The sequence below is a fragment of the Epinephelus lanceolatus genome, chromosome 13 (assembly GCF_041903045.1).
Source record: "Epinephelus lanceolatus isolate andai-2023 chromosome 13, ASM4190304v1, whole genome shotgun sequence".
Taxonomy (NCBI): domain Eukaryota; kingdom Metazoa; phylum Chordata; class Actinopteri; order Perciformes; family Serranidae; genus Epinephelus; species Epinephelus lanceolatus.
This window is the reverse complement of record NC_135746.1, coordinates 24391514-24418377: the sequence shown is the minus strand read 5'-3', so window position 1 is coordinate 24418377 and position 26864 is coordinate 24391514. Positions and strand designations below refer to the sequence as shown.

The 26864-nt window shown below is 39.7% G+C and overlaps 1 protein-coding gene across 1 annotated transcript in view; it reads right to left on the bottom strand.

The window, feature by feature from the left end:
* Window positions 1-25555, bottom strand: part of lama2 (laminin, alpha 2) — a 332854-nt gene extending 307299 nt beyond the window's left edge. Inside the window, exon 1 of the mRNA XM_078173904.1 lies at window positions 25374-25555. Coding sequence (XP_078030030.1) covers window positions 25374-25440 — 67 coding nt within the window. The 5' untranslated portion in view covers window positions 25441-25555. The remainder of the gene's footprint in view (window positions 1-25373) is intronic.
* Window positions 25556-26864: the final 1309 nt, after the last annotated feature.

The following is a 26864-nucleotide window of genomic DNA, read 5'->3' as shown; positions in this document are numbered from 1 at the left end:
AGAGGGATCCTGGTTTGAACCCAGGGTGGGGGAGCCCTTCTATGCAGAGTTTGCATGTTTTCCCTGTGTTAGTCTGGGTTTTCTCCGGGTACTCCGGCTTCCTCCCACAGTCCAAAGACAAGCACGTCGGATAACTAGTGACTCTAAATTGTCCGTAGGTGAGAATGTGAGCGTGAATGGTTGTCTGTCTCTATGTGTCAGCCCTGTAATAGTCTGACGTGTTCAGGGTGTACCCCGCCTCTCGCCCAATGTCAGCTGGGATAGGCTCCAGCCCCCCGACGACTCCCAACAGAATAAGCTGTTACTGAAAATGAATGAATGAAAATCACATCAATATCCTTTTTTAATTACATAGATTATTAATATTTCCAAAACAAATCAAACTTTTGGCATCCAACTAGAATAATAAATTCAATTACTGTTTTAGTCCACTAGATACATTTTGCTGCAATAAAAATGATTGAAGTGTGATAAACAGACTAAAAACTTTATCTTTTTATATAAAACAGCTGCTCACAAAATTTTTCTTTGGGGGCATAACTTGCAGTTAATTAACATGTCTTGAGTATCATGATAACATCGAATCATGAGGCCTCTGGTGATTTCCACGCTTAATAACAACTGCTTCTTTCTTTGCTCTTGATGGACAAGAATCCTAATTCCTACAGCTGCAAGAGACGCTTCAATGTAAACAACTGTGATAATTGGACATTTTCTGAAGTACTGAGTCATTTTTCTTGGAAGGACCGTCTTGGATAAACGTCCACACATCTGTTAGCAGCTAATGCAGTGTGACTTTCATGCATCACAGTGTAATCGGAGAAGGTATTGTTCGGCACATATGACAGTCTTCAGTTACAGGAGCACACAGAAGCACAAAGACACAAATCCAAGTTTTTTTTGGTGAGAACAGACCAGACCAGCATCACGTCATCACCAAGGCCGCATCCTCTTTTTCTTGGAAAGAAACATGCTGTCACACTGGGAGAGAAACAGCCACTGAAAAGATGTTGTGTGGTGGGTTAATCCAGGCTTTCACACTGAGATTTGAGGTCAGATGCGGTTAATGATGCTGTGGGCTAATGGGCATGTAGCTACTTCCATGTTTCAGATGATATGTCATGTGTGTAGTCAACCTTTGTAGTCAACCAATGAAGATAACTTTACATATCACCTTGGGTTCGTCCTTCACCTTCTCAAAATGATCCCACACTTTGGATTTCCTGCCCGACATGTTATTAACTAGCCTGTGGAATAACCGCAGGTACCAGCCCTGGAAATTAACCTGACTCCTGTCTGACTGCTGAGCGTGGCCACTTCCTGTGTCTGTCCTTTCAAATTAAATTCCCACATGGTCCAGTCATATAGGGTTGTTTCTCTGTTTGTTTCTGCGACTAAGCGATCAATGACATCTTGCCAACTAAAGACCTTTCTTGTTGAATAACGTTTGGCGGTCATTTAGGGGGCAGCCCTACTGTATGACCTACAATAGTTAAAGTTATAGATCTGATCATCTCTGATTCAAAAAACCCACCTGCTTCTGAAGTTGCAGCTAAACGACCTACATAAAACACAAGACCATAAAGAGAGAAAACAGCCCTGGACCAAAATCAACAAACTGAGAGAACTAGTTCTCAAAGTTTAACTCAGGGAGAAAAAACATACACAACCCAAACCCAACAAACTAAAAATTCCAAAAACAGAGCTGGAGGGCATCTGTCTTGCTTTATGGCTGTCTTTGAACTGCCTGTGTCAGACAGATTCCTCCTGTAAAAGACAGCCTGCTCTCAGTGTGTTCACTGTGGATAAACAGAGGTTTTGAACTGAAGTGATTTGAGCTGGAACAGAACAATAAGACCTCCAGAAACCAACGGTGAAGGAGCAGCAAGACAAACAAACTGAGGCCAGACACGGAGCTCAGCTATGGCCGCAGAGGTTGTCAGCAGTACTCCTACATAGGATGAAAGATAGATAGCGGAGAGGAGGAGATGGAGGAGGAGGAAGTGAGGGGGGTTATGTATGAGGGGGCACAGAGGAGAGGGGGAAGGATGTGAGCTAGAGAAAGAGCAAAGTGCTGAATGTTTCTGATAGGCAGACATGTACAAGAAGTCCATCATCAGCCAAAACTACAACATTTTCCCAATGTATTATTGATCGCTATAAAATATTAGAGATTTATATTTAACATTTAGGTTCGGACAGTGCCACAGATATTTCTACTTTTGTTTGCTGCTTTGATATTTAACAGTTGTGCAGGAGGTCTTATCACCGTCTACTCAGGAGAGGGACGGAGAGGTGAAGGGACAAAAAGAAAGGAAGAGAGAGAATACAAAATAAGAGAGGATTAAATGAGAGAAAAAGAGGAAGAGACGGACAGTCAGGAGGCCAAGGGATGAAAGGAGAGAAGGGAAGAAAGAGCAGAGAGAGGACAGGAAAGAAAGAAGTAGGCGAGAGGGGACGGAGGACTATGACTAGCGGAGGAGGGGAAAGTGCCAGCGAGTGTGTGTGTGTGTGTGTGTGTGTGTGTGTGTGTAGGGGGCCTCATTATTGACACCATGTGTTACCACAGGAAGCTGCTCGGGAAAATATAAGCACCCAGAAAGATCAGAGAGCGAGACAGAGATGAGAGAGTGACACGGAGAAAGAAAGATGAAGAAACGGAGGTCATCCCAAAGTCTTTGCAGCTGCAGACATGTATGTTTGTGAGTGTGTGTGTGTGTGTGTGTGTAAGGGTCAGTAGCCTCTGTTTTAGCAGCTGTATATCTGTATGTCAGGCGTGCAGTGTTCGAGCCACAAGGTCACAGTGTCAAAGCCCATAGCGAACATGTACTCAGATCTATCTATCTGCGCATCTATCATAGACATGCATGCATAAAAAATTCAAATGGGCATGGACTGTTTTACTTGATGGGATTTTCACAGTAGCAGAAAAGTTGTTAAAGTTGAGCTTCTTCAAAAAGTCTCGGTAATTAGGTGGGAGAAAATAGACTTTCTAGTTAGAGGGTTTATACAGTGTGAAAAATCTGATTTGTCTGCTATTATCAAGAAAATGTTGTTTGTTGAGCTGAAATAATTAATTAGTCAATCGACAAAAAAATAATTGGCAACTACTTTGTTTATCAATTAATTTGGACTGTTTGTTGGACAAAACAGGACATCTAAAAACTTGGGATGGGCATTTTAATCATCTTCTATTAGCCAACAATGGCAAAACGTGCAATTTGAAATTCATTCGTTGAACAACCAAGGTTTAATAAGCCTATTAAAGCATACATAGCATAAGCTAACAGCAGCAGCAGCTAACATCCAACACAGAGCTATTTTAACAGTCCAAACAAACTCCAAACCAGTACCGGACCGGCTCAACCCTGTTGTTAAACCTGTTAATAAGTTAAGTAACGTTAACCGTGTGAAGCTAACAGTTAGCCTTCTGACTGTGTGTGTGCTGCCCATAGAGTTATAATCATACATTGATACTGGATACCAAGATGGCGCCTATAAATTTCAGTGGAGTTGCTCGCCTGGCACATACGCCAACAAAGTTTCTAGTTTCCAGGTTTATTTCCACAGTAGACGGCCCACTAAATAGGCGCAGTAGTGTTTGTACCACTGGCTCCGCCCATGAGTTCCTGCTCGGCTCATAGACTTTATATTGTAATGAGTTGGCAGATCTGAACCCATCTGTCTTGACTGGAAAGCACTTCGGTTCAACTCCTATGCTGAAAATGCTTCCTGGGCCTCAGGGTATTTTTTCACTGCAATATAAAAACATAAAAGTCATGTTCACATTTGGGAGGTTGGGCAGTAATTACTCTGTACCATGAACAAATACTGAGTCCAAACTGAGTACTCGAGTACTCATTCCCATCCTACTGAAAATGTCATGTTTTTTCACTTTAGTCTGACATTTTTAGGACCACAGAATCAATGAATTAATCGAGACAATAGTCAGCAATTCAATTGAAAAATAAACAAAAAATAATTAGTTGCACCATTAGGCGTTTCATTAGGAAAAAGGCAAATTTGAAAGAAAATTGAATGTACTTTTTTTAGCTTTTTGTCAACAATGCAAGTTTTTTCAGTGTTTGATTTAATGACTCTCAAGGAGTAACCTAAATTTTGCTCTTTACTATTCAAGTTAGCTACCTTGTAGGCTAAAAGTAAAGTGCTACACAGCTGCAGCAGCAGCCGATGTGTGAGAAAATCTAAACAGGTTAGAGGAGTGACACCATCAAACTGCACTGGACTGGTGCTTCAGAGTGAAGATGGGTTATTTTAGCTGGTATTTCTGCTCATGAAATGCCCCACTGAAATTTACAGGTTGGAGTACATGGGACATGACTTCACAAGATTTTTATTTTGAAGCCTCTCAACGTGGAGCACAGACGCTATTAAACAAATTTACTCGAATTCATTTCTATTATTTCAACATATATTGCAAACACATGGGGATAAATCTGAGCAGAGTGTGGCCTAAACTAAGCTGGGATTTAAACTCCAACCTGAAAAGTTTGTCATCCAACCTATTGTACATTTTCTATGTTCCTTCTTACAAATCCATATCACAGTTATTTTTTAGACACAGTAAACAGCCTGGGTGCAGTTGCTTGTGCAAACACACACACATGCACACCCTTGTATGAACTCACATGCACACACGCTTACCAATTCATCAACTCTGTGCACTGTTTCTTTCTGTGTCTAAGCCCACAGTAGAATGGAGCTGGGCAGAGCAGCTATTGTGTCCCTGGTAGAATTAACTATTGATTTTCTCCTCAGCATTATCAATGCTGTTCTGACAACAAAACAGCTAGGAAGCACTCACACACATGGGCGTACACACACACACGCATGCACAGACCTAGATTTTGTTCAGTGTGAGATGCGCTTTGTAGGAGGCAGCACGGCCCCACGGGGAAAAGCACAAGTCAAATATTAACACGCTATTGTAAGAGGCACACACTGACAAACACGCAAACAATGATGCATGCAAATAAACACACATGCAACAAACTGAGCCAAATTATTCGAGTCTTGTTATCACACATGTATTAGGATAAACACTGTCCCATGAAACATTAGACGGCGTTTATGCATCACGTTTATGCGCTGCGCTGCTCATGTAATCAAGACATAACCTTTGCGAACATCCGTAGGCCTGCATTATTCTCAAATTAATTGGGATACATTGGTTTAATTACCATGAACAAATGCCATCATGGTCATGTCAGTTATCTTGTTCCACTCACTATTTGTGTTGTTAAAATTGAGATCATAAACCCCTTTTCTTTCTGCAGTAGACAGAAGGCTGCTACTTGTCCCACTCCTCAATGTGTGTTTGTTTCCCCTTCTTGCTGGAATGGAAAAACATGTAAACCGTTTTTTCATCCACTTTTCTCTCCTTCCACAATGTGACATTGCAAGAAACTCTGAAAGCTCCAGTGTCATTTCTGCTCAGAAGAACAGCATCCTCTTTCTTTTTTTGGTTTTGTGCCGTCAGGCAATCTAGCAGATATCTCACTAAAACTAAACAAACGCATGGAAAATGTACTATGAGGGCTTTTGGAGCTGCCAATCATTCTGAAAACGAACTTTTTTTGTTCACAGTACTTGTAGCAATGTCTCAAAAGACATGTACCTATGATTTATTTACGTTTTACATTAGGGGTGATTCAACGATCCACAATCCAGTATCATCAAGGCAAAATGAAAACATCAATCCATATCGTCACCTTTAAGATACACCTATATTTTGAAATTGTGAGGATATTTTCTCCTCTCTCGGGAATAAGTCGGCAGTGTGGAAATATTTTTTAATTCGGAGAAAAGATGGGTCAAAAGACAAATCCCATGCCACATGTAGACAATGCCTTTATGAGATTAAGTACTCAAGAAACTAGACAAACCTGGCCAGGTATCTCACTCCATTTTTGCGGCAATACTACCCATCTGTTTCAACAATGTTAGGCTAAAAAACCAAGCACGCAGGCTGAAATTCAACCGTGCTGAGATGCAGTGACTTGTGAGTAAGAAAAAAGTATAAATAAATAATACATGTCATTTGTTAAGGCATGAGTAGACGATACCCCGCTAGGATCATTTATACAATGTAAAAGTTTTTTCCTGTGAACCTTGACATTTATTGTTGAGCCAAATTTATACTTCTGTTAAATTATCTTGTTGTCAAGTCATGTTTTATGGCTGTTAGCAGAGTCAATTTAAAGTAAACCTTACTGCCCTTAACCTGTTACAATTAGGGTACTTTCACACCTGCCCTGTTTGGTTCGGTTCAAGCAAACTCATGTTCGTTTGCCTCCTAAGTGTTTTTCGTTTGGGCAGGTGTGATGAACACAGCAATCGCACTCAAGTGCGCACCAAAATAACCGGACCGAGACCTTCTTGAAGAGGTGGTCTCAGTCCGGATACAATCAAACCCTGTGTGGTTTGTTTGTGGTGAGAACGTGTTCCGACCTCGATCTGAACCAACTGCAGTCACATGACACCAGACGTTGCGCTAGACTTTTTCCTCGCCAGTTATTTTGACCAACAGGCTCATAAAAATCCGGTCATAATCTATTTTTACCGGTCATTTTAATTTTAGTTTTTAAATGATAATAAAGATATTCAAAGACATTTAGTTTTCATTCGTTCGTTTTTTAATAAATCCAACAAGCAAGTTATAAAGTGTGCATTAACAAGGACATGAACGAAAAGATGAACAGACATCCACACACCCGTGCCATTAGGCTTCGCCCTGGACACACCGGATGGCACTAACGCGTCACTAACATGTCCGGTGTGTCCAGGGCGTTATGTAGTTAGGCCTGTAGGCTCGGTGACACAAAAATTAAAATTGTAATGAAGTGATTAGGGTATTGAAAAATGTATTCGGTTATGCACTGTTGTGTTATTTTAAATTAAAAACATGGTATTTTCTCCTTACGTTCCTCAGTGCGTGCTGTTGTTATTTTATTTTGAAAATTGGCCGGATTCTCTCCGACTTCCTGTTTGGTACGATCCGCTCGATCCAGCTTGACAGAAGCGCTCACGGCATCCGTGAAAAATAGACCAGACGCCAACTGAAGCGCTGCCTCTACTCCGCGGGCGCTCCGCTCTGCTCAGCGGCCTGTGTGGACAGTCAGATAGGTTAACATGGGCGCTGACTGAAAACTGCCTCCGCTGCTGGGCGCCGTGCTTCGGTTCCCTGTCCGGTGTGTCCAGGACGTTATGTCAACAATGCTACATGAAGCAGATGAATGACTTTTTCTTTGCAGTGTGAAAACAGCAGCCACTTAGACCACTGACTGTGCACTCCGCCGCCAAGTGGGCAGGGGTGGTAATTGCAACCAGTCAAAATGACCGACGGCCTTCAGATTTTCTGGTCATTGTTGTAAAAAAAATGGTCAATGACTATCCGGTTAACGCGACCCCTGCATGACACATAGTTTGGTATGATATATACCATACATATGTATATGTATGGTATATGTTATAGTTAAATATGAGCATGTTACAGTCCTGGAGGATTATTAATGTGCGCCTCCTCCTGTACTGCCTTAATATGCACATTCAGCACATCCAATGCATCAAAACATTGTTTTCTAGTTAGACTTTGTGATATAAGCAAATATCATATCATTGTCCAGAGAATCGATATAATATTGGATCATGATGAAGCTAGTGATTTACTCCCCTAGTGATTTACTCCCCTATTAGTATATTCCTAACTTCAATTCCAAAAGTTATATTGTTAGTGCATACTTTACTTCTTGATTTCAGCAGGTATCACTTAGCTGCAAGCCAGCGTCCTGACCTACTTCTGCCCCACACTGTGACAAGTGTCAAGAAAAAAAAAAAAAAAAAAAAACAACCCCGACTAAGATTTAAAATGTCAAAGTCAGTGCCACCGAATCCCTCTCTCTTTTTTTCTTCTCCAGCTTCATGTCTTCCTTATTGACAGGAAGGATACAGCACTGCTCCAATTTAGCACCTGGCTAATTTTAGCTCCCTGAGGATTCCTCAGACGCACATACACACACACATATACACACACACACCTGTTCGTGTTCATGTGATCTGTGTCTTTGGCACAATGTCATTGATTAATTCTTAGCTGCCTTGAAGCCAATGACAACTCCACAAACACGGTCCGACAGTGAGCTACAGACATATACAAACATACACATACAAGTGCTGTAATGAGACTAATCTCATTTATCAAATCTGCTAAAATAAGATTACTCTTAAAGCAGACACACACGTACATTAAGTGCCAGTGATGGATGAGCGTTAATGTTACCTTTCCAATCAAAGGTGTGTCACAGCAAAAACACCATTATAGTCAACTTTTCTTCTCATAATTATACACTGTCAGCTTAATTAGATTTAGACATGAAACTTGTCCTTGCACTTACAAGGCGCAACCATCAGGCAGATCACACTGATTTGGCAACATGTTTGTCCAAAGTGACATTTTTCCCCACATACACATCTGGAGCAACTTGGAGTTCGGCATCTTTTTATTTTGATAGGCTGTATAAAATTGGGAGTATAAAAAATCAGAAAATGATATTACAGCAGGCAGGTGACAGGTGGCACTGAGGACCAAGCTATTAACTCTTTAATTACTGGGCAACCCTTTATAGCACCTGAGTGACAGATCACGCAACAAGCAGTTATTAAACAATTAGTCAATTAAATGATTTGCTGATTGACAATAGTTATGGTAATATATTACATTTTGACATCATTGATCAAGTATTAAGCTACATACATTTACTCACGTACTGCACTTAAGTACACTTCTGAGATACTTGTACTTTACCTGAGTATTTCCATTTCATGCTGCATACATACATTTAGTCCATTACCCTAATAAAACAAGAGTAGTTACTAGGGATGCACCGATTTGTTGGTTGAACCTCAGTATCGGCCAATATTTGCCTTATTGATTGTGATCTGCCTTTTGGCAAATAAGACGTTCACTGATGGCAGTGGCCAATGTTTATCTGTTGTGTCACATCAGTTTTGCGCAGGCTAAACAGCAGGGCTCAAGACTAACGTCCACAAACTTAAATTAATGACCAGGTACAAGGCAAGGCAAGGCTAGGCAAGTTTATTTGTATAGTACAATTCAACACAAGGTAATTCAAAGTGCTTTACAGAGACATTAAAAGCAACAAGACACAATTTAAAACAATAAAAACAGTCAATTAAAAAGGGAAATAGAAATTGAGAATGATAGGGGTAATAAAATACAGTAACATAAAATAAAAACAGGCTCAATACATTCCATCTAAGAGCACTGCATACACAGTCATTATCATTAGAACATTTGTATAGCTGCCTAAGCTATACCAAGGGTATAGCTTAGGCAGGGTATAGCTTAGGCAGCTGACTCAGACTTCCCAGTCACCCCCCGCAGGGATGCCGACAGCCCAAACTCTTAATTCCTTAGGCTCTGAAACCTCTCCTATTGGAGATTTCAGCCCGGACTCAGTCCTCAGCCCTGAAATCTCTGACATTTGCAGCCGATTTAACAATAAACCCAAATAGAACAGTCAGGATAAGAAAATAAGTAGAATAATAAAAGGCATAAATCAGCAGTGTGTAGTTAAAAAGTACGGGCAGTAGAATACAGCAGGTAAGTATTTAATCTAAGAGTACGCTTCAGTAAACAATAGTGTTTTTAGTCCTGATTTAAAGGAGCTGACAGTTTGAGCAGACCTCAGATCTACAGGAAGTTTGTTCCACAGGTGAGGAGCATAATAACTGAATACTGCCTCACCTTGCTTGGTTCTTGTTCTTGGAACACACAACAAACCAGTTCCAGATGACCTAAGGGGTCTGGATGCTTCGTAGGGAACCAGTAGATCAAGCATGTATTTTGGTCCAAGACCATTCAGGGCTTTGTAGACCAGCAGTAAGATTTTAAAATCTATTCTTTGACTCACAGGAAGCCAGTGTAGCGATTTAATGACCGGTGTAATATGGTCCAGTTTCCTGGTGTTTGTAAGGACTCTGGCGGCAGCGTTCTGAATCAGCTGCAGCTGTATGATTGATTTTTTGTTAAGGCCTGTAAATATGCCATTGCAATAATCCAACCTACTAAAAATGAATGCATGAATAAGTTTTTCCATGTCTTGTTTAGACAGAAACCCCTTAATTCTAGCTATGTTTTTCAGGTGGTAATAAGCAGATTTAGTAATAAACTTTAAATGGCTGTTGAAGTTCAGGTCTGAGTCAATAATAACACCAAGATTTCTGGCTTGATTTGTAGCTGTCAATGACATAGAGCCAAGGTGGGCGCTGATCTTTGCCCTTTCATTTCTAGGGCCAAAAATTAATACCTCTGTCTTTTCTGGATTTAGCTGGAGAAAATTCTGGCACATCCAGTCATTGATTTGATGAATACAGTTACTCAATGAGAGTAAGGGACTGTAGTCATGTGATGACACTGAGATATAGAGTTGTGTGTCGTCGGCATACGTATGATAGGAGATGTTGTGATGTTCCATAATCTGGGCTAGGGGTAGCGTACAGATGTTGAATAGAAGTGGTCTGAGAATGGACCCTTGAGGAACCCCACATGTGATCGTAGTTCGCTCAGATTCATGGTTACCAACTGACGCAAAAAAGTCCCTATCTTGTTAGTAAGATTTGAACCACTGTAGATCAACTGTGTCAAATGCAGCACTGAGATCTAGTAATACCAGGACAGAGGATTTGCATGCATCATTATTCTGATGAATATCATTTAAGACTTTGATAAGTACAGTCTCAGTGCTGTGGTGTGGCCGAAATCCAGACTGAAATGTGTTAAAAAGATTGTATTGCATCATAAAAGTATGGGTTTGCTGGAAGACAACCCTTTCAATGATTTTCCCCAAAAATGGCAGATTTGATATTGGCCTATAGTTACTAATTGTTGTGGCGTCCAGATTTGATTTTTTTAGGAGAGGTTTTATTACTGCAGTTTTCAAGGCCTGGGGAAACTGGCCTGCTTTAAGAGAAGTATTTATTATCTGCAGTACATCTGGAGCTATGCAGTTAAAAATGGTTTTGAAAAAGTCTGAAGGCAGAATATCAAGGCAGCATGTTGTGGGCTTTAATTTTGAAACCGTTTCTGTTAGAGTTGTGTGATCCACTAGGCTAAAATGTCCTAGATTAACCGGAGGACAGGAAGACACAAGTGTTATCATTCCTGAGCTGGAGCTGCACACTGCCTGTCTTATCTGTAATATTTTGTTTGTGAAGAAGGCTGCAAAGTCATTACATGACTTGTTGGACAGTAGTTCAGGAGGGAGTGATGCCGTGGGGCTGCTCAGTCTGTCCACTACAGAAAAAAGTGTGCGGGCATTATTACTGTTTCTATTGATAATCTCTGAAAAATATGATTGCCTTGCATTCTTCAGTTCCTGGATATAGTTGTGAAGACTCTCTTTATAAATGTCATAACATACTGGAGTTTTTTTTCGCCACCTGCGTTCAGCTTGTCTACATACTCTTCTGTATTCTTTAACCAGTGTGGCGTTTCTCCAGGGTGCCTTTTTCCTACCTGACAGAACTTTGGTCTTAATTGGGGCGACAGAATCAATAACAGTCATAACATTGGAACTAAAACTGCTTACAAGGTCATCAACTAGAGCTGAGGGCAGGGTTGTTGATGGTGTAAAACCCTGGCTGAATAATGCAGAGGTGTTATTTATATAACACTTTCTGATCACCTCTGCTTCACTTTTCATAGGATTAGCAAGGGTGGTCATTTTGAACGAAACACAGTAATGGTCAGATAAAGCGACATCGTTCACCACAACCTCAGAGATATTAAGACCTTTGGAAATAATTAGATCTAATATGTGTCCTCTGTTATGTGTTGGTTCTGTGACATGCTGAGAAAGCCCAAAGTTATCCAGAATATTTAACAGTTCCTTAGCACACCCATCTCTAAGATTATCAACATGAATATTAAAATCTCCCACTAAAACAACACAGTCAAAATCCATGCACACAATAGACAGCAATTTGGCAAACGCATCAAAAAACCTTGCATCATATTTGGGGGGTCTGTAGATGGTCACTAAAATTGCTCGACTGGGGGATTTTAACTGAGTGGCAACATATTCAAAGTCAAACTGACCATAAAACATTTGCTTACACTGGAAACTGTCCTTGAACAGAGTGGCAACTCCGCCTCCTCTCTTATGTATTCTTGCTTCACTAAAGAAACTAAAATTTGGAGGGGTTGTCACAATCAAAACTGCTGCACTATTTTCCTGACCTAGCCAAGTTTCAGTTAAAAACATAAAATCAAGTTTGTGCTTGTTAATAAAATCATTGATTAAGAAGGATTTGCCAGCCAGAGACCTGATATTTAGAAGTGCTAGTTGTGAAACATTATCTGGCATAAGTTTAGAGACAGACTGTGATTGACATGAGATACATATCAGATTTGATGGGTTGACCGTCCTTGATTTTCTGCAGTTGTTTTTATTTTCGCCATGCCGCCGGCTGAGTGAAATTGCCGGCATAAGGGGGAAAGCGGCATGGTGACTGTCCTATCTCTTCTTTTCTTGACATTCTTGCTGGGACAGAGACAATCTCTGCAGGTTTCTTGTAATGTGGAGGACAGAGTCACAGACCATGACGTCATCATCATGGGAGGCGGTTGTTGTTTTGGGAGCAGTAACTGTCTGTCTGTCTGCTCCCTGTGTGCTGACCTTCCTGCTTATCAGTGCATATATGTTCTGATAAGATGACTCGATGGTGTGACGTATGTTGCAGCCAAGATGTCTGGAGCCATGGTTGTTGGGGTGAATCCCGTCTGGCATGAAGCGGCTTTTTATGTTCCAAAAAATATTAAAATTGTCAATAAATCCAACCTGTTGCTCAAGGCAGGCTGATGAGAGCCAGGTGCTTAAGCCAAGGAGTCTGCTGAAGGACTCGCAACCTCTGCCGAGTGTTGGGATAGGTCCAGAGGAGACAGAAGAAGAATACGATGACTGTTTGGCAAATGGGCTCTGTGATCTCACTGTTGTGTGACGAGATGGCTAGCAGCACACGGAGTCCCATCGTCTTGGAGACTGAGAAAACGAGTTTGGGATGAACAGAGATCTTCTTTAGGACGCTGCACAATGTAAGGATGCAATAACGCAATTATAATGTTACACTGTGAACAACCAATCTGCGTTGAAATCAACAGGAGTGCAAATTAGCCTTACATTATGAAATTAAACTGTAGCTGTAACTGTAAAAATTAGTATTGGGCGAATGTAAATGATATTGTTCTCATGATGTGTTCAATGAAATCTTGTCAAATGTAGTTTTTGGTGAGAAACTTGTATAAATACAGTTTGCTGAAGGAGAAATTTGTTGATGTTTTCTCAGCAATATAAAATAGATATTAGAAAGGGAATTATGATATATATACATATATATATACACACACATATACATATATACATATATATATATATATATATATATATATATATATACACATACATATACAGTACAGGCCAAAAGTTTGGACACACCTTCTCATTCAATGCGTTTTCTTTATTTTCATGACTATTTACATTGTAGATTCTCACTGAAGGCATCAAAACTATGAATAAACACATGTGAGGTAATGTACTTAACAAAAAAAGGTGAAATAACTGAAAACATGTTTTATATTCTAGTTTCTTCAAAATTTGCTCTGATTACTGCTTTGCACACTCTTGGCATTCTCTCGATGAGCTTCAAGAGGTAGTCACCTGAAATGGTTTTCCAACAGTCTTGAAGGAGTTCCCAGAGGTGTCTCTGCCGCAGCACTCCATCACTCTCCTTCTTGGTCAAATAGCCCTTACACAGCCTGGAGGTGTGTTTGGGGTCATTGTCCTGTTGAAAAATAAATGATCGTCCAACTAAACGCAATGGCATGTCGCTGCAGGATGCTGTGGTAGCCATGCTGGTTCAGTGTGCCTTCAATTTTGAATAAATCCCCAACAGTGTCACCAGCAAAACACCCCCACACCATCACACCTCCTCCTCCATGCTTCACAGTGGGAACCAGGCATGTGGAATCCATCCGTTCACCTTTTCTGCGTCTCACAAAGACACGGCGGTTGGAACCAAAGATCTCAAATTTGGACTCATCAGACCAAAGCACAGATTTCCACTGGTCTAATGTCCATTCCTTGTGTTTCTTGGCCCAAACAAATCTCTTCTGCTTGTTGCCTCTCCTTAGCAGTGGTTTCCTAGCAGCTATTTGACCATCAAGGCCTGATTCGCGCAGTCTCCTCTTAACAGTTGTTCTAGAGATGGGTCTGCTGCTAGAACTCTGTGTGGCATTCATCTGGTCTCTGATCTGAGCTGCTGTTAACTTGCCATTTCTGAGGCTGGTGACTCGGATGAACTTATCCTCAGAAGCAGAGGTGACTCTTGGTCTTCCTTTCCTGGGTCGGTCCTCATGTGTGCCAGTTTCGTTGTAGCGCTTGTTGGTTTTTGCGACTCCACTTGGGGACACATTTAAAGTTTTTGCAATTTTCCGGACTGACTGACCTTCATTTCTTAAAGTAATGATGGCCACTCGTTTTTCTTCAGTTAGCTGATTGGTTCTTGCCATAATATGAATTTTAACAGTTGTCCAATAGGGCTGTCGGCTGTGTATTAACCTGACTTCTGCACAACACAACTGATGGTCCCAACCCCATTGATAAAGCAAGAAATTCCACTAATTAACCCTGATAAGGCACACCTGTGAAGTGGAAACCATTTCAGGTGACTACCTCTTGAAGCTCATCGAGAGAATGCCAAGAGTGTGCAAAGCAGTAATCAGAGCAAAGGGTGGCTATTTTGAAGAAACTAGAATATAAAACATGTTTTCAGTTATTTCACCTTTTTTTAAGTACATAACTCCACATGTGTTCATTCATAGTTTTGATGCCTTCAGTGAGAATCTACAATGTAAATAGTCATGAAAATAAAGAAAACGCATTGAATGAGAAGGTGTGTCCAAACTTTTGGCCTGTACTGTATATATATATATGTGAGTAAGTTCAAATTGTGCTCTAGCGAGAACTCTGGATTTCCAGGGTAGTCATATCATCCAACCCTGACTCGAGCGGCAAAGTATCCAGTAACTACTAGGGATGCACCGATTTTAAAAGTCTGGGCTGACACTGATACTTATACTGATGTTCAAAATGACAATTTGGCTGATAGCCGATACTGATACCAATGTTTGTATGCTGTATATTTTGTTTTTGTTGTTATTTACTCCCCCTTTTGTGCCAGTGAAACAAAAAAATCTACACTATAAAAACATAACTGAACTGTTTTAAAGTCATTCAGTCCATGAGCAGAAATTCAATCCTACAAATTTATGAAACAATATTTGATATAAAATTTCACATGAAAAACTTGAACGTTTTTGCTGTTTTGCCGACCGGATACGGCAAGAGTCTAATCTACCAGTTAGCTCCACTGGTAGCGCTCACAATACGTCACCCCGTGTATTGCTGTGATTGGTCATAGTGTTATCCAATTGCGTGCAGTGATATTTTCAAATGCATGCTTGGTGCCGCCCCTCGAGTTGAGCCATTTGCATTACTCATAGCCAGACCCTAAATCTTTCTAGATTTGGGTCTGGATTTCCAGGCTACGATATGACGGTATACAGTAGGGATTTGGCAAAACCATTTCTATCACAGTAGCTATATTCAGGGCAGGCTTTGTAGCAAATCAGGGCTGGATTCTCACATGATTTCATGATTTTCACGTGATCTTGGGAATCAACCTGGCTAGCAAGGTATCATGATTTGGGCAGACATGGAGGACTATAGAATGAAGCTGTAAATAAAGAAACTTGTGGCACTTTTATTTATTGTTATCAGGGACGTTAAAGTTTCAGGTATGATATAATAATTTAAGTTTCACTGTTTTGAATCTTTTGTTTTTAACTTAAATACTGTCTTATGTGAGGAAGTTGTGTTTTTTGTTTGTATGGAAGTTCCAAACAGGAGAAGAAAATTGTCAAATGGGATAAGCATGATATGGTTAGTTTATATAATCCCCTAATAAGTCTACAGAACAATTACTGTATCTTGATATCTGTTACAGTGATTTAAAATGACATATACATCAACAGAAGATTTTAGCCATTTGGCCACCTCTAGTTCAAGTTATCATATACAAAAGCTGTGATGAATATAAATACAATGCACTGCTACAGGTTAATAAGTTGAGATCAGCTTTACCAGCGCAACATGAACTGCTTTACTAAATATAATCCAGTTTTATTACACAAACAATAGAGTCTACAAGGAATGAGTCCTAAAACCGGAAATGAGATAGCATTTTACCTCTCCAGGTTTCCTCATCTCAAAGTTAATGGGTTTTTCTTTTAAAAGTTTGTGGTTAGATGCCTAGAATAAGGTCTATGGTGAACATAAGCTTAAGAGACTTTCACATTTTGTTCTCCAACATTAAATACATCAGTAAATACCCTACTCCTGAACTTTAAAGCTTCTATGTATTTTTGAAAAGGCAGGTGTCTCATAAATGTTGGCCACAGAGCTTATTTTTGGCAATAATCCAAAATCCAATGGAAAAATCCCAAAGGCGTTTTGATGAGGGAACCAGTGCGATGCAAACATCTGCATCAGCCTTCAGAAAAACATTATCCATGGAGCACTCTATACAACACTGATAAGAGCCATTTTTCTGCATAACAAGTAAATTTACTTTGATACTCTAAGTACATTTTACCGCTGCGACATTGTGGATACAGGACCTTTGCTTGTAATGGAGTATTTCTTAACTCTGGTCCTCTGGTACTCTGATCTGAATACTTCACTTCTTGTGAATGTTACTCTGGGAGTGTGTAATGTTTGTCTGTATTTATTCCAACCCCACTCTAAAATGCAGCACTCATGTATCCATAATCTGCATTCATCTGCATGTTTTAACAAGCTACATATAATTTTTCCATATAACCTGTTATTATAGCTCAAAGCCATCCAGACTAAACTCGTGTGCATCCTTCTAATCTCCCTGATTTCTATTCACCCTTGCCACCTTGCCTCCTTCGTTCCCTTCCCTCTTATTTTCTAGGACACATTGATTATATTCACTGAATTCGGGTCCCAGGCTGAGAAAGCCTGAGCGCTTTCCCTCTGGTGTATTCCATCAAATCCATTCAGCTAAGCTCGGCTGCTTTCACATTAACACAGCAGACTGAGATCAACATATTTTAGAAACATTATGACACTGGGATGAATTCACCTAATAAAAATGTTGATTTCTCAGATGGGCAGAAAAACCTACTCTGGATTCACGTCACACTCGCCGCGATACCTCTGGTGACTTCACATCACATCACATTCAGCCTGGCTTGGTTAAACCCGCATTACCATAAACTTATAAACACATCTGTAGTTGCTCAGAGGAGACCTTTTATCTACAAATTAACTATATTTTACGTTTGCAGCATTGATCCTCCCAATGAGAAAATATTTCATAGGATCAAGCTGCACCTTTGATTATGCCAAAGTCCAATAAACATCAACAGGGAAATCAATTGGTTTTCTAACCCTTCCTGATGTGTTTGCTTTTTTTGAAGATGCAGTATGAGGTTTCTGCAGGACAGCGATATTATGAATAAGTCGCAGGGATTTGCTAAATAAAAAATGTTGATTTCTCAGTTGGTTTACAATCCTTGTCTGGATTCATTCCACACTGCTGTCTCTAGTGACTTTACTTCATATCCATTCATGCAAATCAGGCTGGTAACATTCACATTAATACACACATAACTCCGACAAGTCAACTTTTCTGGCAACTTCTCCCAACTTTTAAAATTTTCCCCGGTGACAGCCACACATTCTTGACATTTCACTATCTTTTATATGTAGTCGTTTGGCTTGGCTCTAGAGTCTCATGAATCATACTGACTCATCTGTTAGGAAGTCCAAAACGTACAATACAAGAAGAATCACATTGTTGTAAATAGCAAAATAGTTCATAGTGTCTAAGCTGGGGCAGTTTTGTTTGTTTTCTGCTGATTACACTGGACTTTTCTGGCCTTTTGATGATGCAGTGGCATTAGTCTTTGACTTGACATTCACTGACCAATACTGGCATCAAACCAACATGAAAACACAGTTTAGGGTAGAGCAATTAAACGATATAACAGACATTAAACAATACAATTTTTTTGGATAGAGATAACAAATTTTCAATAAATTCCTTATATAATCAAACTACCCATACCTTCAACATGCTCACTGAGTTATTTTTTAATAACAGCGCAGTGCTACTCCACGATTAAATTCACCATATAACATAACCTACTAGGGATGCACCGAAATGAAAATTTGTGGCCGAAGCCGAAGCCGAATATTATTAAATGCTTGGCCGAATACCGAGTACCGAATACCGAATATCATTGTTTAGTTTTTCATAAGTTTTTGCAGATGAACCCCCTCGAAATTAGTGTTGTCATGGTACCAAAATTGGGACCCACTGTGCAATACCAATGAAAATATCATGGTTCTGAGTAGTATGACGATACCACAGCGAAAATGAGGCAGATGTGCCTTTTGTCATTTATGAAAAGAAAAATCACTTTTCTATAATACATCAATGATATTTCAGTGGAATAAGTTACTTATTGACTTATTCATACTTCAAAAACAGCATCAATGAGTGATGAACATGGGGGTGATCAAAATAAAATAAATAAATAAAATAAAAATCAACCAGCCACCCTCCTCCCCTTCATAAGTAATGAACAGTCCCTAAAGTGCGGTGATGTTTGTGGGCCGTTACTGACACAAAGAGAGAAATGTGAAAGGCTCGTTTCTCCTCTGACACGTCACATACCTGTGTTCGGCTGGCTCGGCTGTTCAGGTACTTCTGGGCAGTCATGACACCAAGAAGAGGATATTATTGGAGCTGACTTCTCCGTCGCCCGGTAAACCGATGGCCGCCGTAATTGACAGGAATGCATTACTGTCTGTGTCTGTAACCCCCGTTCAACCCACAACCGGTGGGATTCGCCTTTCGTTTCTGCTGGTGGTTGAAATCTGTAGGCTGCTCGCACAGCGTGCTGAATGATTTAAGCCTATTTTGCTCGCTCAAAACTATTTTTAGTCGCAAATGCGAGTGCAGTGAGGGACGTATAGCCACACTGCCGACATTTTATTCCGCCCGTTTGATCGCGTTATCAAAACACGCCGCTATTATTCGGCCTTGCTTTTAACTTATTCCACCAAATACCGAATGTGTGTTTTTTGCAATATTCGGCCCAATATATTCGGTTACCGAATATTCGGTGCATCCCTATAACCTACAGCAGCTGTATAATCAACTCATCTGATGACATAACATGACTAAAGTGAATAAAACTTTCTTTCATCTCCTCGTCCAAAAACATGATTTCTGTCTTAGTCACATAAGATAGACTTTCATCAGAAACCAATAACCCTACATTACTTCAAGACGCCATCACAGTCCATCTCTTGTTACTCTTTTGATTGAGAAACAGACAAAATTACATACTGTGGGTGTAAAACTTGTACAGAAAGTACTGACCACAATTGAGATTTTAGTTTTATTTATTCTGTTTACACTGTCTGCTAGAACACTTACAAAATGTTTTGAACCGTCTGCCCAAAGAGTCTGACATGCTCCTGACCAGAAATAAGATTTCTTTGTCTATTTATTGTTTTATTTATTCACATTACGTTTCTCATTACTGTTTTGAATTTACGTCAAATTTGTAAAATATTCTACTGTTTGCCAAATTTCTATTCTGAAAATAAAGAATTGTTTAAACCACATTAATCCATCTACTATCTTCATCTTCTGGTTTGTAGAACAGCTCATTGTAAGGTGACGAAAACACACAGATTTTTAGTGTCAGAGGATGACACACTAATGAAAACGTAGTAATGAATATTATATTCAATTTCTTTCCGTTATCGATCAATCAGTCCATAAAGTGTCCAAAAATAGTGGGAAAATGTCCATAAAAAGTTTCTAGAGGTTGCAAAAAAAATCTTTTATAGGAATTTAATGCTCAACAAAACTAGGTCAACACTCACAACTACCATCACATTTAGATTCAAATATTGCTCAAACATGACGGTGCATAAAAACACATGAGATCACATTTTTTTCCAAATGAGCCCTACCTACTCAAACCAGTGAGGAGCGCAGACCAAACAAGAATAACAAAAATCTCTCATTAAAACTAACCAAAAACTGGAGAAAATGTTGTGTTCGTGTAGCATTCTGCTGCTCAAAGTAACAGGATGCGGTAAATAGGGATGTCAGTTTCAGTTAATTTTGCTTTTGATTGCTCAACACCCATTAACCGGTCCCTAACCAGTTAATAAAAATGAAAAAGGCCTTTTCTTTTAGTCCACCGTTCCACTGAATCGATGAGCTTTAGTACCGCATTTCAAAGTGCTATCCATTTAGAGGTACAGATGTCAACAGTTCACCATTAATTGGTTAACCTCTGAGAATATTTCTGACCAGTTACACATACGAATCTGTAGGTTAATTTTGCTACTCTTCAGTTCACTGCACTGCACACCAAGCGGGTCTGGTAGGAGGTAGCTAGCTAGCAGCGCCACTCATTTGGCAATTACCAATTGTAATGCCGTCCCAACCCAACAGTGTTGCTGTGAAAACATTGTGCCCACCTTTCCGGTCTCCTCTAAGCTCGCCCCAGCGAATAACCGGCTTAGTTTTGAGCCATAAAACCCCTTTAGCATATTTTACTGTTCTCTTAGCACAGTTAGCAGTGGCAACATGGCAAGTGGTGCTAGCATAGTAAACATTACCAGAAGTGTTTTGCAGCTCATAATGAAGCCATTTGTTCATTGGGCGACCTAGGGGAGACTGGAAGGTGGGCACAATATTTCTGCATCAGGGTGGCATTACCAGCTGTAATCCTTGAATGGGAGGCGCTGCTAGCTAGCTAGCTTAGGTTAGCTCCCAACCAAACTAGGTGGTGCCTTTTATTCTATTTTCTGCTGGCTTTGATGACAGATTAACATTACATTAAGATGCGTAAACATAGAGGCTATTGCCCATCCTCCGGTTTCCACTAGTTAGCTAACATTAGCTTTGGCACTGCACAGCACACCAGCCAGGTTTAAGTGGGAGCTAACTAGCGGTGCCGCTCATTCGGCAATTATCGCTAGCTGCTGTGGAAATGTGGTGGCTATCCTCAAGTCAACAGGGGCTGGAGATAGGCACAGTGTTTCTACAACAACCCTGTTGGGTTAGGACACTGTTATAACTGGTCGTCACTGATTGAGCGGTGCCGCTAGCTAACGTTAGTGCCCACTAGACCAAGTTGGCGCGCAGTGCAGTAAACTGAGGAGTTGTGAATTAACCTATAGACAACATGTGTAACCTGTCAAAAATATTCTTGGCGGTTAACCAATTAACAGACAACTGTTGACATTCCTAGCCGTGAAACAATAATTTCAGTATCAAAAATTGTTGTCAGTAAATCTTCTGTTGATCTACTAACCCCTTCAATTCTGTGACAAAGTCTAATAACACGTTTGCAGTGTATATGGTGTTGAGCAATCTTTCTGCCAAGCTCCTCTGCAATTTTGTTTGAATCTTTGTCATGTTGCCAAAAAAGTAAGTGCCTTTTCATCATCCACAAATGTGTCTTCAGCTCCTCAACCCAGCATAAGTTTTGATACCAAGGAAACAGTTTCAAAAGCTTCCACTTCCGTTCAGCTATCCACTGATCTGTGTATCCTTCCCATCCCTCACTAACTCCAACTTGCTGCTTCAACCTCATCCTCTCTCTCATGCCCTCTCAACCTTCTGTCTACCTGCTTCACCCATTCTTTCTCCACCACTGATGTCTCCTCCAATGCCTAATAACTCTTGAATGCACCCTCCTTCCTCTCTCCTCTCTATTTCAGCCCTCCTCCTCCTCCTCTTCTCTTTCTGATTATCTCCTGGTGTCTCTCGGAGCTCTGTCGCTGATAGAGAGCATGCCTGGCTGACACGCCTGGTAATGAGGCTCCTAATGCAGATGGCCTCTACCGCCCTCTTCTACTCACTTTCTCTCACTCTCACTCTCAAACACACACACACACACACACGGTATGCAGACACACACACATCCTGATGGCAGCCCCCCACCTCTCCGCTGCAGGAGGTCCAAAGCACTCCTGGGTTAAACAGTAGCCGGAGATGTTTTGAAGAAGATAAATAGAAAAAAGCATGACGAGCAATAAATTTGTCTCATCTTTCCTGTGACGGCCACCGAAGCTGAACCCTCATTCGGCTCTACACACACACATGCAAACAAACCCTACACACACACACATCATATATTCAAACAGCTTATAAATCACCTTTACATATTGGAAGTAATTGTTTTTATCTTCTAAAAATATCCAATTTACAGCATTATTGTAATAAATAAGACAATGGCTAATAAAATTAACTATTCTGCATTAATATTTTGACTCTTGACTCTGCACAATGTTATTTGGTCCCAGCTGTCAATCCCCATCTCCGCTTAGAGCATTGTTGCTCATTTCTCATTGTTGACTGTGTCACAGGCCCACAACACACACCCAGCTCATAATTAATATTTCACATCCTCATAAATGCATCAAGTGAAAGAGCAGCGGCTCATGTCAAGCGCATTTTATGACTTGATTTGATCTTGAAAGGGTTGGTTCACCCAAATGAAAGAACATCAAATACTGTCTCACTTAACTGAGGATATCTGTGTGGCTGGATCCCACTAGAGATATGTTCTTAAAAAGTGTTTTCATAATTTGGCTGAACAACCCTCAAGTCATGTTGTGATTGAATGTTAGTTTTTTAGAGGAACACACAGAGGCCATCCAGCCGGTCAATTAACTCGTAGAAAAACGTCAGTTCGTGATTGTATCCAGAGAACTATCTGTCAGGAAGTCCCCCTTACCATTGTATTATTTCTGTTGGGGGACCCATCCACCCTAAAAGACACAATTCGTTCTATCTACCCCAAATGGATCCAGACCACTATCATGTTCAACAACAATGGAAATCAGCTCACACACCATCAATAGCAGACAGGCATAATCTGCTTGCAAAGGTGGCGGCATATGGACGGATATCCTTATGGTAAGGTAAGGTAAGGTAAGGTAAACTTTAATGTCCCTGAGGGGAACAGTACCCAGTATGGCACACTGTCAGGGGTAAATCATGGACAGTAGTGGTCACTGCTGGTTAAGATAAGCAATAGCAGATAAAGGACGATCTATAACGCTTAGTGCTACATTTAGGGAGGCAAAATCTCCACCCTGATGGAAGCATCTGAAACTCAACAAGGAGGGGATGTTGAGAGTCTGAGCTTTAGAGATGACCCTCTCTTCATACAGATGTTGGAGCTTATTACCCTTCTCTCTGTTGGGCAGGATAGTATGGTATTGTTTGAAACTGGAAAGATTTCTTCACTACATTAATGTCCCTAAAGACAATTCAATGGCTTAGCTCCTCTCCATGTATACGCATGTATACACCCTTGCTTTTGCGCACTTGGTCCCACTTACAACACAGCCTCTTTTCTACTCTTATCTTACTTGTACTTTTCCTTGTTACATATATATAGTCATTTAATCCTTGTTTTGTATTTGTTTGTATTCCTTTGTCTTTCTAAAATTGCATTCCTTTGTCTTTCTAAAATTCAATAAAATGCCAATCATAAAAACTTGCAGAACACAGATTGAAACACTACAATCTTCACACTGAAAATGAAACATCAATGACAATCTGAACTTCACTCTGAAAGTAAACATGGGCAAACTGCCTGAAATCTTAAAGTAATATAGCACACTGTCAATGGTTAGTATCAGTGGTCCTCAAATGGTGTGCCATGAGATTTTGTGATAACCACACATTATTATTGCAATATGTGGTGCACACCCATTTCCTATTAAAGAGGCAAACTCTGGCTAAGAAATGTAATTAAATTTAATTTAATTTTAAAAAATCTTCTTGGGTAACCTATTTGTCACTATTCACGTGTAGGAATTTTAAGTGTATGACACATCAAAAGCCCTGAGGGATGATAGCATTTAAAAAGTGAAAGCCATGAGTGCAACAATCGATCGCTTTATTGCGCTGAGAAAATTACAACAAAGCATCAGCGAAGACGATCTACCACCAAAAGAAAAGAGAAAACAAATTTTTTTTACTGAACAGTAACACGAAAGCTACCTGTCTTATTGTCTTATGTCATGATAAGAGTGATAACAGACATTATAGAAGCTAACGAGACTAACTACACTTCTTTTTCAAGCTGAATAAATTTGTCTCATCTTTCCAGTGATGGCCACCAAGGCTAAACCCTTGCTCTACAGACACACTTGCAAACAAACCCTACACACACACAAATGTTAAAACACCTTACCAATCACCTTCACATATAAGTAATTGTTTTCATCTTCTAAAAATATGCAATTCACAGCTATTTTGCATTAATTTTCTGCTTTTTTTTGCATTTTCAAGCTGAATCTTCTGCATTTAACAAAGCAACAGAGCCATATGGTATGGCAGCATACACATCACCGTGTAGTCTATATTGTGAGTGACAAATCCACTGAACTATGTAAAAAGTAGAAAAACAAGCCTCCCTGGGGGGTAGGCATATCTGCCAGACTAAATGACATACAGCACCCACTGGGTAATGATGAACTGTGTTGGCTAAGCAGTAACTACAAAAGGGCAAACCAAATGACATCTATTGGTGTTGTATTCGTACAGTTCAGCTATGTCAAGGTCTGTCTTGTTGACTTGATTTATGAGTCTAAAAATACCAACTAATCCAACTAAGACGTGTGTTTCCCTGACTCCTGATGATTCATGATGTTTCTCAGTGTTTTCTAGTCACATAAACGTCACAACAGTAACTTTGGAGCATCTGTCTCCTGCTCATGTGTGCTCTCTACTGTGTGTGTTTTAATTGGGCTAAACACGGTGTGTCACTGAAGGGTTTTCCACATGATGTGCCCTCTTCTGTCAACGATAAATAAAAGTAAAGAAACCCCCAGCAAAGTGGATGGGCTTCACCTGTGACTCTGACAGAGACAGTGATTAATGAGGAGGCTTTTCTAGCTTACCACACTTATGTGAGGACGTTTAAAGCCTCTCTCGTGGTCAGACATGACACTTTTCATTTAAGCTAGCTCGTCAAAGGTGTAGCTAGCCGCTGGCTAATTAGCTTATTAAGGGATATGAGTGAGTGACACCGAGCTCATTTGAGTGCTCGCTCCGCGGTAAATGACTCTCGCGGAGCCGAGTATTGGTGTATCGACCGGTAGCCTTATCTATCAGGTCTCTGGAGGACTCACCTCTCTGCTGGGCATGGCAGCATTGCCATAGCAACGCGGTGAGAAGCACGAGCCGGAGCCGCGTCATTGTCGTCCTGTGTGGAAGTTTGATATCGTACCGCGCGCGCTGTGCAGTCCGCGCAGTCCGTTGTGCTCTCGCGGAGCTCTGTGTTGCGTTTAATGACAGAGGAAAAGTTTCACAGAAGTTGACCCGAACTCTCCCTCTGTCTCCCCCCCCCCCCCCTCCTCTGTTCCTCTACTCCTCCTCTTCCTCTCTCCGCCTGTCCCAGGGATAGATAGATAGATAGATAGATAGATAGATAGATGTAAAATATGTAAAATATGATTACTCTTTACTTATATTTGTTCATTTATCTCTTTTTATTTATTTTTTGTTTTTGTTTTATATTTATTTATTTATTTATTTATGTTGTTGTTGTGTTTTCTTAATTTTTCATTTATTTTGTTTTATTCTTATTTATCTATTTGTTTGTTGAATGTAACATGTAAAATATGATTACTTTTTATTTTTACTTGTATTAATTTATTCTTTAACTTATTTTTATTTAATAATCTATTTATTTTGTTTATGGGGTATGTATTTTGTTTTATTTTTATTTATTGAATGAAACATGTAAAATATTGTTACTTTTTTACTTATATTTATTTTTTATTAACTTATTTTTATTTATTCATATATTTATTGTGTCTATGGGGGGTATTTATTTTGTTTTATTTTTATTCATTTATTGAATGTAAAATATAATTACTTTTTATTTTTACCTGTATTTATTTATTTATTAACTTATCTTTATTCATTTATTAACTTATTCTTATGAACAGTCTTTGTTCATGCCGATAAAACTATTTGCATTTCCTCCTCCACTGTGAAAAGTTCTCCTCAGTTAGAGATTTACATCTTGCAGAAATAAAAAAAAAGTATACTTCTTGACATTAACCCCGCAACAAAAACTGGCAGGTCTCTCGAGTGAAGGGACAACAACTATGTAAATATGTATCTGCCTGCCACAGCCTGAGGGACCAATAACTTATATGTAATCATCTGTAAAAAAAAAAAAAAAAAAGCAATGTATGATATCAAACCTGTACGCAACACCTGTATATTAAGTACAGTATATGTATATAATCTATGTAGGCTGTGTATGTACATGTAAAATATCATTACTTTTTATTGTTTATTTGCAATATCTTTAATGTTCGACAACATGAAATACAACATTTTACACGTATATAATAAACAACAGAAGTCCACATACAATTGTTGCATTTTCACAAAACCAAAAAGAAAAATAAAATAACCAAACTAACTCAAAACAAGAATGTTCATTCTGTTTTAACAATTAATGTTCACTTCTTATGTGTACATGGAAATCACTTAAGCAGACCGGACAAGACAAACAGGACAAACAAAACAATGCTAAGAGTACAGCTACAGATTTAACAACAACAAAAAAAGAATAAATATTACAACTGGAAAGAAAGAAGAAGATG